This window comes from Vespula pensylvanica, chromosome 12, assembly GCF_014466175.1.
Source record: "Vespula pensylvanica isolate Volc-1 chromosome 12, ASM1446617v1, whole genome shotgun sequence".
NCBI lineage: Eukaryota > Metazoa > Arthropoda > Insecta > Hymenoptera > Vespidae > Vespula > Vespula pensylvanica.
The window spans coordinates 562,689-579,914 of NC_057696.1; the positions used below are offsets into that span (position 1 = coordinate 562,689).

The following is a 17,226-nucleotide window of genomic DNA, read 5'->3' on the forward strand; positions in this document are numbered from 1 at the left end:
ATCGCATGATGTATCCTTAGAATAAATTTTCCATTTCATTCTACATAACTATGGGTGGTTTTAAGCAAAAAACTAAAAGTTATGATGTTCGTTTTAATTTAAATAATAATTACATTTTTACAAAATGTAAATTAATTACAGTTGATAAAGCATATAGCTAGATATACAGATAATACATATTCCATTTACATAGCCATAAATCATATAATCGAATAATACGCTTATTTTGAGCCACATTTAAAAATTAACTTGTGGTCTAAAGTGCTGTTGCAACTTGTTTGCTTTCAAATTTAATTTTAAAGTATATTTAGCTTGTATTTTTTGCATAAATTTAATATCTCTAGCTTTTTTAATAGCTATTTCCTTCTTTGTATCGGTCCATCCTAAAGCTTTATATTGCGATATTACATTACGTAGTTTATCATTTTTAGACACAGCAACGGCTCTATTTGGATTTAAACTTTGCTTGTAATATCTCATTAAAGACCGATGGCCAATCACATTACCAGATGGTAAAACTAGTTGGTAATCGGTATCATCTAGTTCGGGTATTTCAACTTCTGCATCTGGATCTGATGTCTCTACATCAGGATAACTAGAAGAATAGTCATAAAACTGTGCATATTCTACAAGTGCATCGCCCTCGTGCAACATTTTACAATGACCTTTGTCGATCATATGTGCCTTGACTGATTCGACACTTTGAAATGCTTTCCCTGTTTAAACATAATATTTATTTTACTATTTAATCAAATAAAATAAATTTTATAATTACCACACGAATAGATACACTTACCGGAATCGTTACACCAAATGCATATATAGTTAGCATATATTTTTTCTCCTAGATAAGTAAGCAAACCTTTGATATTTATACAATATTCCGGATCAGGTATAAAAAAGGAATGTGCCATTGTCATGTGTCTCAAATTTTGTACTATGGATCGACTGTGATGTTTACAAAACAAGCAATTATTATTCTTGATAGGATTATCTGTATCTTCAATCCACTCATCAGAATCTACAGATTCAACATCAGAATCAATATCCATATCATCTATAGTTCTTTCACTATGACTACCAATATCAGCTGTTTTAACAGTTGTAGCATTTGAGATAGAAGATATTACAGAAGCTGACAAAGCTGAGTCATCTACCGTACTTTCATCTTCGGAACCAGAGTGAGATATATCTAATTTCAATAATTTCTCTCTATGCTTCTTAGACGATAAATGATTTACATATTGATTTTTAGTACTGAATGTTTTACCACACACTCCACAATATATATTTTCTTCTAGCGACTTATCATTTTGATTACGTTGGGCAATAACCCTCTTTTGAAAATCTTCTACCGTAACAGGAGGCAGATCTGCCACTTTTCTTTTTAAATTATATCTATGCCAATCGGATTTATAATGTTGTCTCTGTATCTCGAGATCTTTAAACGCCACACGGCAGGTTATACATGTAAATGGCGAAGTCATGTTTTCTATTTCCTATATATACATAACAATATATTAACAAGTTATTAACAGTTGCAAATAAATTATAATCTAGAATCTAACGTTAAAATATAACTCCAATATTACAAAAAAAAATTATTTCTTTTTAAATATCTTCTAGAAAATAGCACAGAAAAAGAAACGTTAGAGAATCGAAATTTTTTATACGTATCTGCATAAGGCTACTGTACATTACAAACACTAACCTTTTCTGTGAGAGATAATATTTTAAGATATTTCACAATCATACGAAAATATATATAATTACCGTCACGTACGTAGTAGTTGCTTATCAATTAACACTGAAGTTAGATAGAATAATATGCGAATCTTTTTTTTTTCACTTCCCTTCTTAATTATATTCTATGCTGCATTGACAATATAAAAAAGAAATTACTTATAAATTTCAACTCTTATGCAAGTATAACGTTCTCACGACGAACGTCGATTGGAATATGCGTAGACGAAATTGGACGAAAGACGCAGTATATCATTGTATATACACCACCACAATATATATATATTCTATTATATATATGTATTTCTATATCAATAATCAGGGGCGTAACAAGTCAAATTTTAAAGCTGTCCAACACACAATATGTTTACAAGGATTTACATAAAAAATTTTCTTAATTACAACAAGTCGCAAGCGTTTAGTGATTTCAAATCTTAAAGAACAATTTTGAAAGATTCTTTTGCGCGATATCGTGCATCCTTTTATCCATATTAAAGAATCTTATTGAATCTGTCATAATATTCTTCTTTCTATTTTAAGAGACAATTACGATGAAAAGGTTATGAAAAATGATGAAATTTCAAAGAGAATAAAAAAGCAAAAAAAAAAAAAAAGAAAAATGAAAACACGATACTCCGAAAAAAGTAACGATGAATCGATGCAATTGCGAAAGAAATACAAAAAAAAAAAAGAAAAATAAAAAGAAACATATAAAGTTACGAGACCGGATAAGGAGAGACCGAAATCTCAAGAGTTTATCTTAAATCCTATTGGATAAAAAGAAAAGAGAGAGAGAGAGAGAGAGAGAGAGAGAGAGAGAGAGAGAGAGAAAATAATCGAAGAATCGGATCAATCCGAAATGCCAATGTTAAAAAAGAACTAGAAGAAACTAGAAGGAGAAGACCAATGACGAAGCGATGTAAGTAAGCATGGCGGGTGTTGAGTGGGTGTGGGAGGTATAGCGAGGAAAGAAGAGTTAAGTGGTATATCGCCAGGGGGTGTCAAGGGTCGAGTGACGGTCCTGGCGTTGCTCGAAGCTCGCAGTTGTATTCAGGCAGTAGTCGTCTAGCAAGTCGGAGCGTTTTTTTCAAAGGAACACGTTGTAAAGCAAGATACAAGAGAAGGAAGACGATATATAATATAATAGATACAGAAAGAAGATAGCGTGAATCTCAACGTGTTTATAAGCGTTAGAGAATTACGAAGAGGTTACCATCCGTCGAAAGAAAGAAAGAGATAGATAGATAGAGAGAGAGAGAGAGAGAGAGAGAGAGCGAGAAAGAGAGAGAGAGAGACAAAACTTATTCGAGCTGCATAAAAATTTGCGTTCCTCGTGGCGAATAAAAACCCGATATAAATTTTTCGCAGGAGAAGTTATCTAGAAAGGAGTCACGGTGATAGTAAGCAACAACGCCCTGATCGGATACGAGCGACGAGTGCTCGTCTAGAGTATATAAGAAAAAAAGAAGTTGAGAAAGAGGAGAACGACGACATTCTTGCGACGGTTCGTGATCGTTAAGGAAGAAAGAAGTACTAGCATTCTACGAGACATAACGACGAAGCTGGTATACCCTTCGTTAGGGCAATCCATCTGTCTCGACGCTCAACGTCGCTGCGACTCATATTTTCACGCTAGAAGGCGGCCGTCCAGCAGGGCGATACCATTTTATATGACTTTTCTTCGACGACAAGGTAAGGATTTTCTTTCCTTATTTATTTATTTAACTATTTATTTATTTGTTCGTTCGTTCGTTATTTTCTTTACGCGAATCATTGGAGAAAGGCACGCACACACACACACACACACATCGTTTTTCTCCTTATCGAGTCTTGTCTTCCCTTTTACCCCCACCAATCCTCCCGCTCTCTAACCTTCTCGCCTCTCTCTCTCTCTCTCTCTCTCTCTCTCTCTCTCTCTTTCTGTCTCTCTTTCTCTTTCTCTTACACACACACACACACACACACACGCGCGTCCTCTCGCCGAATGCTAATTTTAGCGATCAGCCATTTTGGAGACGAGAACGTGCACCGATTTGCGAGGCTCTCGTCTTTACGCGGAAATCGATGTTGCTTTCTCACTCTTTATCTTTTTAAAAGTACTCTTTCCTCTTTCTCTGTCTGTCTCCTTCTCTCTATCTCTCTCCTAACTCTTTCATCATCGCTCATTCTCGTGCTCTATTTCCCTTTATCTCTCTTTCTAGCACGCGCTAGTTAATCGCTTCCTCCTCTTCGTATACCAAAGATTTCTTCTTCCTCATTCGTTCTTCTTCTTCTTCGTCTTCTTCTTCTTTTTCTTTTTAATCTTCTTCGTCTTTTTCTTACGTACTCGCTTACTTACGTATAACAAGAAAAGATCATCGACGAGATCCGCTTTCGACTTTTGACGTAACACCTTTATATTTTTCTCATTGTCTCTCGTAATATACACATGTATGTATGTATGTATGTATGTATGTATGTATGTATTTATTTCTTGAAACCAGAAACATTCGCCTCGTGCTTTTATAACCACGTGTTTTTATCAACGATTATTCCGTTATAATAAAAATCACGAATATTATCTTGATAACGTTATCATCGTGTTAAGTTGTTTTCGTTTGCTATATACGTATACACAGTATCATGTTTGAAATCAATGTTAATACTATTATTTAAAATACAATGAAAGAGGGTAAATAATTTTGATTAAATAGAAGAGAAGTTTTTTTACAAAAAATATATTTACGATATACAACGATCCTACATGTCTTTATCGTTTTCTTCTCTCTCTCTCTCTCTCTCTCCCTCTCTTTATTATTTTTTTTATATACAGTATAGTTTCTATCACTAGTAGAGGTTAGAAAGTATCGAATTATAGAAATCGATTGTATACCAATCAAAAGTCTAGACGACGATTATTATCGAACGTGATACGATACGATGATGAGAGGAAGACATCGAATCACGATCACGAACACGATCATAGTTAGCAGTTTGTATGACCAAAGGAATTGCTTCGTCACTCTTTGTCATGGAAACAATGAAAACCAAATGCGTAACGTGAACGGCGATCGCCATTATTGGCTGAAATGAAAAATTCTACTATTTTAAATTCATTCTCGTGAAAGGCTTAGAAAGCATGTCATTGAATTTTCATTGTTTTTATCGACGTTATATGTAAGTATTTACGTATGTACTATCTTAGATTACACTTTTTTTTTTTTTTTGTTAATTTTCCTAACGGTATAGTGAAAAAAAAATATTTACAGAATGAAGGTCATTTTGTCAGTATATTCAGTTAATTTGATATTTATTAGTAATTATTATCGTTTCCAAGCCAAGATAATAATCATTTAATGGATAATAATCACATTTTGGATATGTAATCGATAAGACAAAAGCATTGTTAATAAAATTGTTCATTTTGGGAAATCATCGACGTAGCTTTATCGGTAAATATATTAGGTCACATTAAATTATTTCGATTTAAATTCGAGAAGGTTGTATATGATCTTTGTATAGATAGGTATATTTGCGTTTGATTATCATTGATTCAAGGTCTCACGTAATTACATTTTTTTCGTTTTCCTTTTTTTTTTTTTGTTCTTCTTTTATATATATATTATCAATAAAAAAATGACGATGTTAATAAATATTCAATTTTCGATTTTTATTGATACAGCTCTATCGGTAAATAGGTTAGATCACTTCTAAACGATTTCAATTGAAATTCGAAAATATCATAAACGTATTAAAGCATTTGTTGTCTCTCGAATACCTGCTATGATCTCTTCAGATTTCATTAAAATAATCTAAATTTATTCGCAGATCGTTTCTAACTTATTTCGACACAACTCGTTTTCGTTCGATCGACATCGTACAAATATTATGTACGAAGTTATTTGCAAAGATATCGAGTCTGTTGTATTCGTTTACTCTTCGAGTAATAATTTCTCCATATCGTATAATTCCAATATAAGTTAACGGTGAAACATAATTTAACATTTTTAAATACATTGCAATATCTTATCTAATCTTATTGTTCACATATACATACATACATATATATATATATATATATATATATATATATATATATGCAAACGTTAAATTTACGCATTTTCGATAAGGTTAGAATTTTTTTAATCTTACAATTAGATAACTAGAGGTAGTTATTTATCCGGGAATATATAGACTCACTTTCGATATTCCAGTACGTACGTAATACATATATACATTATTAGATACATAGGGAGATATATATATATACGCAAACGTTAAATTTACGCGTTTTCGATAAGGTTAGAATTTTTTTAACCTTACAATTAGATAACTAGAGATAGTTATTTATTCGAGAATATATAGATTCACTTTCGATATTCAAGTACGTACATCATACACATATACATTATTAAATACATAAAGATGCGAGTACATGAAATTCAATGAAATTCGCTTGAAGAAAATTAGAAAGGAAATATTTCTGCATGTTCGTACGTATAATAATTTCGAAACGATTTTATGAATCCACACGAATACGGCAAAAGCACGTTACAAAGTCATGTATAGAAATATGAAAACAGTCGAATTGGAAAGTTTGGCTGGCGAACCTTTCTCGTTATATCGTTCCAATGCAAATACACTTATATTAGGTGAGCATCCCTATATTCGATGTGCTTGTGGTTACAGAGAAGAGAAAATAGAGTTATGCATATGAGTAATGGTACTTATTTCTGGAACTGCGCTTATGCTATAATAACGCTATACCAAAGGATGAGGAGAATGTTTTAATAGGGTATCCTATTTTAATCAATCCAATATAAATATAAATATCGTTCAAAATTCAAATTGGAATCTTTCTTATTATATCGCGATTATTTTGATATTATATATATATATATATATATATATATATATATTTCTTTTTTCTATTGAATTTTCAATACTTTGTACATTAAAACTTATCTATATATAAATATTTAAATTATCGACATATATAAATATATTGTAATAAATTATCAGTAAAAAGATAATAGGAACTGCAGCATTGCGCAATTGAAATAATGGAAGGTCAAATAACATGAAAAATCTATAAATTGTTAACAGTAATTCAAGATAAAAAAGATCTAAATATATTAATAACTTTAATGTTAGGTGAGTCAAATATTGGAAGGTCAGTTAACAGGAAAGATTTTTAAATTGTTAACAGTAGTTAAATGTAAATATATATATATATATATATTGTCAATGTAAATTCAATATTAACGTTAATCTCTTTAACGATTTAAATAGGATAATACGACTGTATATGTGTATCGAATCATCGAAAAACTTTATTACAATTAATCCAATCTATAATCAAACAAAAACTTACCTTTTATTACGATTCCCTTAGAAAGGGGAAATCTCGACATATCTAAAACTCAATCGAACCATGTAACGTCCCTAATACGATAAAAGACTAGACGAGCTGACGAAAGAGCTATATATGTATGAGCTTTCACTCCCTGACTCGGATTATTTCTTTTTTTTTTCTCTTCCTTTTTTCTTTTCCCCTCTCTTTTTCTTTTTCTCTTGTTCTTTTCTCTTTTCATTATCTGTAACATAAGATGGCCTGCTTTGACCCTTAAGTATGCGCAGAGACTGTTGATAGCGATGCAAAATAATACTCTTCGATCGATACGGCAGTGGTTCTCAAAGGAGAATTTCGAAGTAGAAACTTTACAAAAGAAAAAAGAAAAATAAAGAAATAAAGTTTCATTACGAACATAGAACTATGAACAAACTTCGTTACTTCGACTATGAAACGAAACGTTGTTTTTATATAAAATATCTTTTATGAGAGAATACGATCAATTTGGTATATTATATAATATAAGCATGTAAATTAATTGATATCGAGTTTCGGGTTAAGTTCACTGATGAAAATAAGAAGGAGAAGAGGAAGAGAGAGAGAAAAGTAGAAGGAAGGAGAGGGAGAGGGAGTGAGAAAGAGGGGGAGAGAGAGAGAGAGAGAGAGAGAGAGAGAGAGAGAGAGAGAGAGGTTTCAAAGTCTCTTGAATATCAGCGAAAACAAATTTTCCGTTTAGATTTTTGTCGAAAATATGTTAAAAACTAAGTACATTAAAGATAAATTTTTCGACTAGATCGTCTGTATGTCTAAACATTGATATATGTATACATGTATATTTATACGAATGAATATATATACTTATACGAAATAATCCTTGTGTTTAAAGTAATGAATAATTGCGAATAATTACATTGTCTCGTACTAACATTTCGATAGACTTAACATCGTCGGTCAATGATGATAGAGTTATACAGGAAGTTTTGTAAAACTATACTGCGTTGTACTAATGCTGTTATTGTTAAATAAGCGACGTATACCTTCGTACAAACGATCAAATATTAGATATCCTGAATATATTTGAATCTTTAATCAAGAAAATGATGTAGATCGAAGAAGTTTGTTTTTAAAAGTCCGATCGTCCACGCGTACACAGCTAAAGAAATAAACGTTTCAAACTGTCGTTAGAATAATTAGTATATCGTTGCATAAATTTTGTTCCTATAATAACGGAGAGAGGGTTTAACGTCGTATCAATTCCTTCGAGCAGAAAGATAAATACACGTTCGTCGATCGAATGTCGCATGTACATTCATACACAGAGAAAAAAATCAGCTTGAACAGCTGATGCAACAATATACGTACTTACATTTGTAAGTTTTTTCAAGTTCGAACGGAAGTATATTATCTCAATTTATAAACAAACAAAAAAAAAAAAAAGAAAACCTCGATCGATATCTATTTTTTATAGATATCTTTTTTATCTTTATTTATTTATTTATTTTTCATTACAAAGAGGCAAAAAGGTCGTTATTTTCCGTTTATTTACACGAGTTATTAATTCGACATTTGATAAATGAATATTCAACAAGTAATTTTGTACGTGTGTATGTGTTTCATTGATTTTTCGAGTAGCTAACGAATTCAAATTTATGATCGACGTTAAAAAAGAGAAAAATAATATGATGACCTATAAAATCTTGGTCTTTCCTTTTTTTTTTTTTTTTTCTTTTATAAACAACGTGGTGTTATTATATAAAAAAAAGAAGGAAAAGAATACATGATCTTACACGACTTGCGAGGTTACTTTCTCCGAATTCATTGCAAACCTTATGCGCGCAAGTATGTCAGCCTTTCGAATATCGTTGCGAACAAGTTTCATTGTACATTTATCTTAGATTTATCAGTAAATAAACGTACATAGCGGAGAATCCAAACGAGTACGAAATGCATACATCTATATCAGATTTCTAGCGATAAATTTTTATTTCTCATTCTCCTGCGAATCTTTTAGAAATCGAAAGTTGAGTTACAAAGAAACGTGTTAATTATTTTCAATCTTCGTTTTTAAGAAAAATCCATAATATTTTTCAACATAAAAATCATATAAATAAGATCTTCTATTATAGTATTCATAAAACGAGAAGAAAGTAAATTATTGGACCAATGAGCAATATCAAGAGTTGTAGTATTTTACATTTAAATAAAACAGTGACAACGCTTAAATAAATAACATTAATATAACGGCAATAATAAATTATTGAATATTGGACAATTAGTCATTTCGAAAATTTCAATAATTCACATCTAAATAAATGATACTAGTATAACGACAATAATAAATAATAAGACTGGCCAATTAGTAATATCCAAATTTTATCTAAATATAAACTTATCTAAATATTTAAAAAATTCCGATAATACTTATCGGTTAACCTTCTATATTTTACACACACACACACACACACACACACACACACACACACACACACACACACACACACACACACACACACACACACACACACACACACACACAAAGATATTTACTTATTGCAAAGATGGAAAAAAATGTCCTAAAATCGTTGTTGCATACATTGTACGTACAATGGGACTGGTGCACAATATCGAACGGTGGTACATAGCTTTGAGCATAATCGTCTTGCGCACCTGCGTTTACCTTGAACTTTGCTGCATCCGTTCCGGTTCCTCCTCTATCGTACTGAAACAGCCAGGGGCACATGAGAATTATATTATAGCGTTAAGCGTAACGCTACAGATAAGAATAACATTTGCATCGCCTTTGTAAAATATACAAATGATAAATTCGAACGAACTATATATATATCTACATATTTTATGTATGCGCGTAAAAGTATTCCTATTTGTTAATAAACAAAATGAAAATTCATTCGCGGCGCAAGTAACAATAGTAGTTCGTTAGGGAGAAAGTTATAATTAACATTGTTCGATTCAATTTCAATTTATACTTAAGTTCGACATGTGATAACGTTATCATTAACCAAGAGTGATTTAAATGCCTGGATGATAAAGTTCCACCCACTCGAATAAACTTGTTATTATTTTACCCTCAAAGCCTCTCTCTCTCTCTCTCTCTCTCTCTCTCTCTCTCTTTCTCTAACATAGAAATATCAAGCAATTATTCCAAGAGATAATTATATACAAGTGATCTATTTTCATCATCAGGAAATTCGTGTCTGGTATACTTAGAGATTAAAATCTCCACTTTGTTTTTCTATGATTAGAAACGTATGATTAGATATAATAAAAACAATGACCCACCATGTAACGTCATATAAAAGATAAAAAGAAAATTACCTATCTCAACACACAGAAAGAGAGAGAGAGAGAGAGAGAGAGAGAGAGAGAGAGAGAGAGAGAGAGAGAGAGAGAGAGAGAGAGAGAAATTTCGAAGAGAATTCTTCTTTTAAAATCGACTAAAAAGAAGAGTAAATAAGTGCCATCATCCATGCGTTGCTAACGACATCGATCGTGGACACTTAACCTCGGCGGATGCTAACAACCCCATTCTCGTGGCCGACATAACTATTTTTTCTCTCTCTTTTTCTCACTATAGTTTAGTATACATTCTTCGAATTCCTATTACGTAGACCAATACCCGAGTTTTTGATACTTGACAATGAGAAACGATCGACGTTCTTCTATTTCTCTCTCTCTCTTTCTTTTTCTCATTCTCACGAAAAGTATATGAAAGTGTATACTTGAGGCATACTTTATGAGAAGATCTTTAAGAGAACGACCTTGCCTGAAGGTTGACCGATCTTTCGTTAGGAAAATTCAATCCGATATACATCTTCCTCTCAACAATTCTCTGTTTCTCTACGTTCGAGCATAGAAAAAAAGAGAGAGAAAGAGAGACAGAGAAAAAGAGAATATGCGTGTGTATGTGTATGAGGACGGCGTTGGCCGATCGGTCGTCGCGGTGCTCGATCAATATGCTCCGTTTTCCCGCATCGAGGACGCCTGCGCGGCCATCGGAGCCGAGCCGCAAGGTAGGCCGATCCGGGAGCCGAGAGAGCCACGAGTACGCACGACAACGGTGACTCGAGTTACAGTCAGGAGCTAGAGCAAGCTAGAGAGTTAGACGAGCAAGTAGCAGTATCGCCACCAGCAGCACCAGCACCAGTACCAGTATCAGTACCAGCAACAGCAATAGCAGCAGCGGCAGCGGCAGGAAAAATAGCAGCAGCAAGAGAACAACAGCAACGGCAGTAACAGAATCAACGTAGACAAAACGATTATAATACGGGGTTGTATCCTCCGCACGTACGGTGTGTGTATGTGCGTGTGCGAGTGTATTGAGAAGAGATTTAGCAGCGGGCTCCATCGCCAGCACATTGACAACTTCTTTCTCGAAGTTGAAACGTCGACGATTGTCTACGAAAAAAGACGAGAGACGTCCTTTCTCTAATTATTTCTCTCTCTCTCTTTCTCTCTCTCTCTCTGTATCTCTCTATTGAGAGCTGAGCTTACTTTCTCGCTCTCTCTCTTTCTCTCATCTCTCTATTTATCTCTCTCTTTCTATTTCTCTTCTTTCTCTTTCTCTCTCTCTCTCTCTCTCTCTCTCTCTCTCTCTCTCTCTCTCTCTCTCTCTCTCTCTTTATGTTACCCTTCCTATTTCTCTCTCTTACTATCTTTCTCAATCTTTTTTTATTCTGATCCACTCCGTGAATCCTATTTTCGCGTTTGGAAAACGCAAATAGCCTAATCGTTGGTTCAACGTCGGGCCGGGTCCAGCAGCGAGAGAGATCGCATCCTCACCAACGGCAGCAACAGCAACTGTCGCAAATCACGACTTATGCGTCTATACCGAGCAGGTAACTTCTTCGATCTCGAATCCACCATCGTCGACCCCAATAACATAGCACAGTCGTTTCTCATGCCTCCTACTTTGCTACTTCTTTTTTTTTTCTCTTTCTCTCTGTATTTTCATGTATATGTATCGTTCTTCGATCGAAGCAACCATCCTCACCCTCCTCCTCTTTCTCTTCCTTCTTCTTCTTCTTCTTCTTCTTTTTCTTCTTCTTCTTCTTCTTCAGAGTACATACATATTTACTTGACCTGTCGTTGAATTTTGTTATCCAAAAATTTCAAAGGATCTTGCTTGGAAAGGACTGATTGATGTTCACAGCATCCCTGTGATGATTTCTCAGACGATAGGCGATTATGTCGTATCTACGATATCGATCTAAGGAATAACACGTCGATATAAACTCTCTTCCGTATTTCGATAACATGGATATCATGATATAATATAAAATAGCAAATATTCAATAAAATGATATCTTCTTTTTCTTTCGTCTTAGAACAAATCAAATACTTATCTTCGTTCTTATGTGCTTTGTTTCTTTTTTTTTTTCTTTTTTTTATGCATATATTGCATATATATGTATTTAGCAATTTATTGTATATATATGTATATATATGTGTATGTATGTATATATGTATGTATGTATGTATGTATGTATGTATGTATGTATGAATGTATGTATGTATGCATGTATGTATGTATGTATGTATGTATATGTAATAGGGTACACTTTAAAATCTTTTGTATTATTTAATTAACAAATAATATCTCCTTTAATGAAAATAACAAATTTATCGTTCATTTGATTAACGTCGAGAACGTCGTAATTGCATATGATCGATCGATATAAAATAGCGACTCCTCCGACTATTGTCCTTGTCGCGTTTACACGAGAGACCTGTCTGAGAAATTGTAAGTGCTATTGTTTGATGTTTCAATTTATTACATTCGAGATGATAAAATTACATTTAAACTTCTATTATTATTCCTATTATTCCTATTATTATTATTATTATTATTATTATTATTATTATTATTATTATTATTATTATTATTATTATTATTATTATTACTATTATTAAAATGATAATTATTATTAAGAAATTATGTCGAATACTCTATACGAGTCGATAAAATTTATTCATTTAGTATACATTTAAAAACATCGAGTTAATGGAAAAATCCAAAATACCCGAAATATACATATACATAAATATATGCTATCGATACGCGTGTACGTATGAACGATCCTTTAAGAACAAGATAAATCTTTCGATCATTGACTACGAGGAAATTACATTCGTCTGTTATGGTTTCATTTGTTCTTCTTTCCTAATAAACATGAAGTTCAGTTTATCACGTATTTCTCATCCGTCTCCTTCGAACCTTTCTCCGGTAATCAACGAATTTCATTAACGGACGTGTCCGTGTTTGATCTTTGCTATGATGATCCTGGCATGGCCTGCGTTTCTTGGAAATCATTCAGATAATCGTTAATGAGTCGATTGATAAATGAGTCAAACAGTGATTACTTATTGTCCCAAAATCCGAAACGAACATATCCGTGAAGACTAAAGAAAAGAAGAAAAAAAAAAATGAATGAATCATGAAAATCTTAACCGATGTTTCATTGCCCGAGAACTTTTAGCAGACCCTCATTTACAAGTCATCGAGACGAATGGACAAAGGATACTATCGAAAAGAAAAAAAGCTGCTCGACACACTTCCGTTTATACTTCATTAATACGCTTGTTTAAGTAAAATAGAAAAATCCTGTTTGGGTATTCATAAAACGGTCTGATATGTCATTGAATGATGCGACACTTTGGTTCGTTTCTCCTTTGAGAAGAACTGATTAGAAAGCTAGGTATTTTGTTATCGACTTTTTCCATTTTCTTTTATCCTGTATCTAAGAGTATGGAATAAAAGAAACGTATTTCAACGTTATCAAAGGGAAAGAATACGCGACGATTGATCATCGTTCGTTTAAAGGCTGCTTGTTCGTTAATTCTTTGTCTCTTTTGTTTTTTTTTTTTTTTTTACAGAAACATCCAGGATATCATCCAGAGAGAAAGGATCGGTGTACAGGAAAGGCGGCGGTAGTAGGACATCGTCCAAACGGTTTACAAACGGCAGCACCATCTCGTTCGTTCGGTGCAATCCTTTGGTAGGATCAAGCGGTGAATCGATCGCACCAACCTGGTTCCCAGGGATTCTTAAAGGCACGAGAAACGGACAGGCAGCGTGTATGATCATTGAAGAATATCCCCCTCTGCCCATCAAACCGAGGCAAAATCCGCATCAAGATACCACCCATCGATTTTTAAATCATCTGGTCCTGCCTAAACACAGGACCTCAAAATTTTCCAGGTTTGTAGAGAGATAAAGAGAGGAGGAGGAGGAGGAGGAGAGGAGGGGGAGAGAGTGAGGAGGAGGAAGAGAAAGAGGGAATAAATTTTGTAAGCTTTCGTTATGGTATAAATCTAAGTATCACATCGTGACATTGGTTTTAATTCGACAGTAATAGGCATCGGAAGTTACAACCGTTCAGAGAAACGTGACTATCGTCAGCGGGTAGAGCGGCATACCTTACCGCGGACAACGAAAACCACCCTGACTCGACACGTTACGAGCTACCATCGGGTAGCAATTGCTTGGCAACGTCGCTACACAGCAATCAAACTGCCGCTGGGAAACGTGAGAAGGAGGAGATCTAGAAGAACAAGGACGAAGACGTTACCCACTTGAACTTGGAGAGAAGGGCTAAAAGATTAAAGATAATCCATCCGAGAGCGATTCTAAAACGGGCCGTTCGAACGATCAAGCTTCGTAGATCAAGCTTTTATCACGATTCACCGTAAGGTATTCACAACGACGGCTCATAGGAGGTTACTTCCACTGGGGAGGCTTCTGAAGCTTTTACTGCGCAGGAAGACAAAACATCTATCAGAATGGGGAGCGTTAACGTTAACCGTAACGTCAGTGATGCGTTCTATCGTTACAAAATGCCACGGATTCAAGCCAAAGTCGAGGGTAAAGGTAATGGCATAAAAACAGTCGTGGTCAACATGGTTGACGTTGCCAAAGCTATTGGAAGACCCGCTACTTATCCGACCAAATACTTTGGATGCGAACTTGGCGCGCAAACTCAATTCGATTTTAAAAATGAAAGATTCATAGTAAACGGCTCCCACGATGCTACCAAACTGCAAGATCTGTTAGATGGATTTATCAGAAAATACGTACTTTGTCCAGCTTGCGACAATCCGGAAACCGAACTGATGGTCAGTTCCAAGAAGGGAACCATCTCGCAAAGATGCAAAGCTTGCGGTCATCACGGCTTACTCGAGAGCAATCATAAGCTTAACACTTACATCTTGAAAAATCCGCCCAGTTTGAATCCCGCGGTTCAAGGCAGCTCGCTCACCGAAGGGAAACGTGGGAAACGTTCGAAACGTACCAACGGCGAAACCACTGCTACGACCAATGGTGATCGCTCGGGATCTCCGGAAAACGAAACCAATTCTGCGGACATCGTGGTCGAGGTTCCGGAAAAGATCGCTGATAATGAACAAGACGATGACAAGTGGGCCGTTGACGTATCGGAGGAAGCGGTTAGAGCTCGTCTTCAAGATTTGACCGACGGGGCAAAGGGCATGACGATTAGCGACGATCTTGATAAGACTGAAAAAGAAAGAATGGATATGTTTTACAAACTAGTTAAATGTCGTCGTGATGCTGGACAATTGGACAACCATAAAGAATTAATTACAGAAGCTGAACGCTTGGAGATCAAAACGAAAGCACCTTTAATCCTGGCAGAATTACTTTTCGATCAGTCGATCGCTTCTCAGGCCAAAAAGTACCGTGTGTTGCTACTTCGTTTTACCCATGATGATATCAAAGCGCAGAAGTATTTGATCAGAGGAATCGAGCAAGTGATAGCTCTGCACAAAGATGCTCTGATGCCAAAAGTTCCTGGTATTCTGAAGGTATTATTCGATTTATATTAATTAACGTTCCTTTCAAAAACCATGCGTTTAATTCTGTTGACAACTCTGCACGATACTTTTTTTTTTTTTTTTCTTTGTTTGCTTTCTTTTTTTATTTTGATCTCACGTATGTGCATTGTACACTTTGAAAATCGTTTCCTCATTTTGATTTGTTTTATTCACTTAAATGAAGATGTCGGATCAAAAGTGACTCGTGATAAGTCTAGAGAAAAATTTGTGTTATCGTGTAAAATAGTTATGTCGTAGTGCAAACGGTTAATACAGTTTTATCATTTGTTTCGTTAGCTTTTCTATGACGCCGATATATTAGAAGAGAAAGCCTTATTGGAATGGTCAAGCAAAGTTAGCAAAAAATATGTGTCGAAAGACTTATCTCAAGAAATACACGATAAAGCAGCTCCGTTTTTAACGTGGTTAAAAGAAGCGGAAGAAGAGGAATCAGAATCTGATGAGGAAGATGACGATTTAGAAGTGGGTGATATTGATAACGATGTATGTTTCCTTCGTAAGTTTACTTCGATTACGAAAGATTTGTTTATTTTGCAGATTGAATACGATGATCGTGCAAAACAGTCATTTAAACCGCAGCAATCACCACCTGCTTCAACGAAGCCTGTTGAAAATGATTCTGACGAAGAGGGTGATTTCGATATCGATGCCATTTAAAAAGGAGAATATGCTTTGTTGTCGGACATGAGAGTGTGAAAAAAAGAGTATATGTCTGATATGAATAATCATTTTCTGTAGGATACAAAGAGTCGCGATTCAATGCAATGTCAGATCCTGTATAGAATTTTCTTAATTTAGGCCAAACAGAAGCAGTTACAATGCCATTATATCTAAAGAAATTTTATCTATTTTAAAGTTTAACATTTATCTGTATAACAGTAATATTTTTTGTTTTTTTTTTTAATCATTTGATTATACTGATTACTATGTCATTACGTCTAATTATTATTCCACGAGATCGGTGAGATGCTCTTACAATTTAATATATGCATCACTTTCAGAATGGAAACATTTATAGTTTTTAATCATTATTGAAAAAAAAAAAAAAAAGAAAAAAAAAAGAAGAAAAAAAAGTTGGCCTGCTAAAAGCGTTCTCTATTGTATCGATTTACTATTCTGATAATAATTATTCAAATAAATATCGTTTATTGCAATCACCTTTCTTCAATTATTTCATTTTAATAATATTCCACGTCCCCGCTTGTGTGTTGCGATGTCTATAATAACGTGTATTAATTGTTATAAATATAATTTTATAAAACAAAGTCAATTTATCTCGA

General features: G+C 34.1%; 3 protein-coding genes across 5 annotated transcripts; 2 read left to right on the plus strand and 1 right to left on the minus strand.

Moving 5' to 3' along the window:
* Positions 1–79: 79 nt before the first annotated feature.
* Positions 80–2,009, minus strand: LOC122633611 (zinc finger protein 622). Of its 2 annotated transcripts, none has more exons than XM_043821694.1 (3): positions 1,712–2,009; positions 797–1,499; positions 80–716 (listed from the first exon to the last, which is right to left on the minus strand). In XM_043821694.1, exons 1-3 carry the CDS (start codon positions 1,751–1,753, stop codon positions 238–240), a joined length of 1,224 nt encoding a protein of 407 aa, XP_043677629.1. In that variant the 5' UTR covers positions 1,754–2,009; the 3' UTR covers positions 80–237. The 2 variants fall into 2 exon arrangements, with proteins under 2 accessions (XP_043677629.1, XP_043677630.1); XM_043821695.1 differs by having other exon boundaries at positions 1,774–2,007.
* Positions 2,010–2,699: 690 nt separating this feature from the next.
* LOC122633615 lies at positions 2,700–14,782 on the plus strand. 2 transcript variants are annotated; one of them, XM_043821700.1, is made up of 3 exons: positions 2,700–3,435; positions 13,970–14,294; positions 14,446–14,782. In XM_043821700.1, the coding sequence occupies exons 1-3, from the start codon at positions 3,414–3,416 to the stop codon at positions 14,483–14,485; spliced, it is 387 nt and encodes a 128-aa protein (XP_043677635.1). In that variant the 5' UTR covers positions 2,700–3,413; the 3' UTR covers positions 14,486–14,782. The 2 variants fall into 2 exon arrangements, with proteins under 2 accessions (XP_043677635.1, XP_043677636.1); XM_043821701.1 differs by lacking the exon at positions 2,700–3,435 and adding an exon at positions 11,666–11,931.
* A 93-nt stretch (positions 14,783–14,875) lies between these two features.
* On the plus strand, positions 14,876–17,100 carry LOC122633610 (eukaryotic translation initiation factor 5). The gene is made up of 3 exons (XM_043821693.1): positions 14,876–15,916; positions 16,223–16,408; positions 16,484–17,100. Exons 1-3 carry the CDS (start codon positions 14,876–14,878, stop codon positions 16,601–16,603), a joined length of 1,347 nt encoding a protein of 448 aa, XP_043677628.1. The 3' UTR covers positions 16,604–17,100.
* Positions 17,101–17,226: the final 126 nt, after the last annotated feature.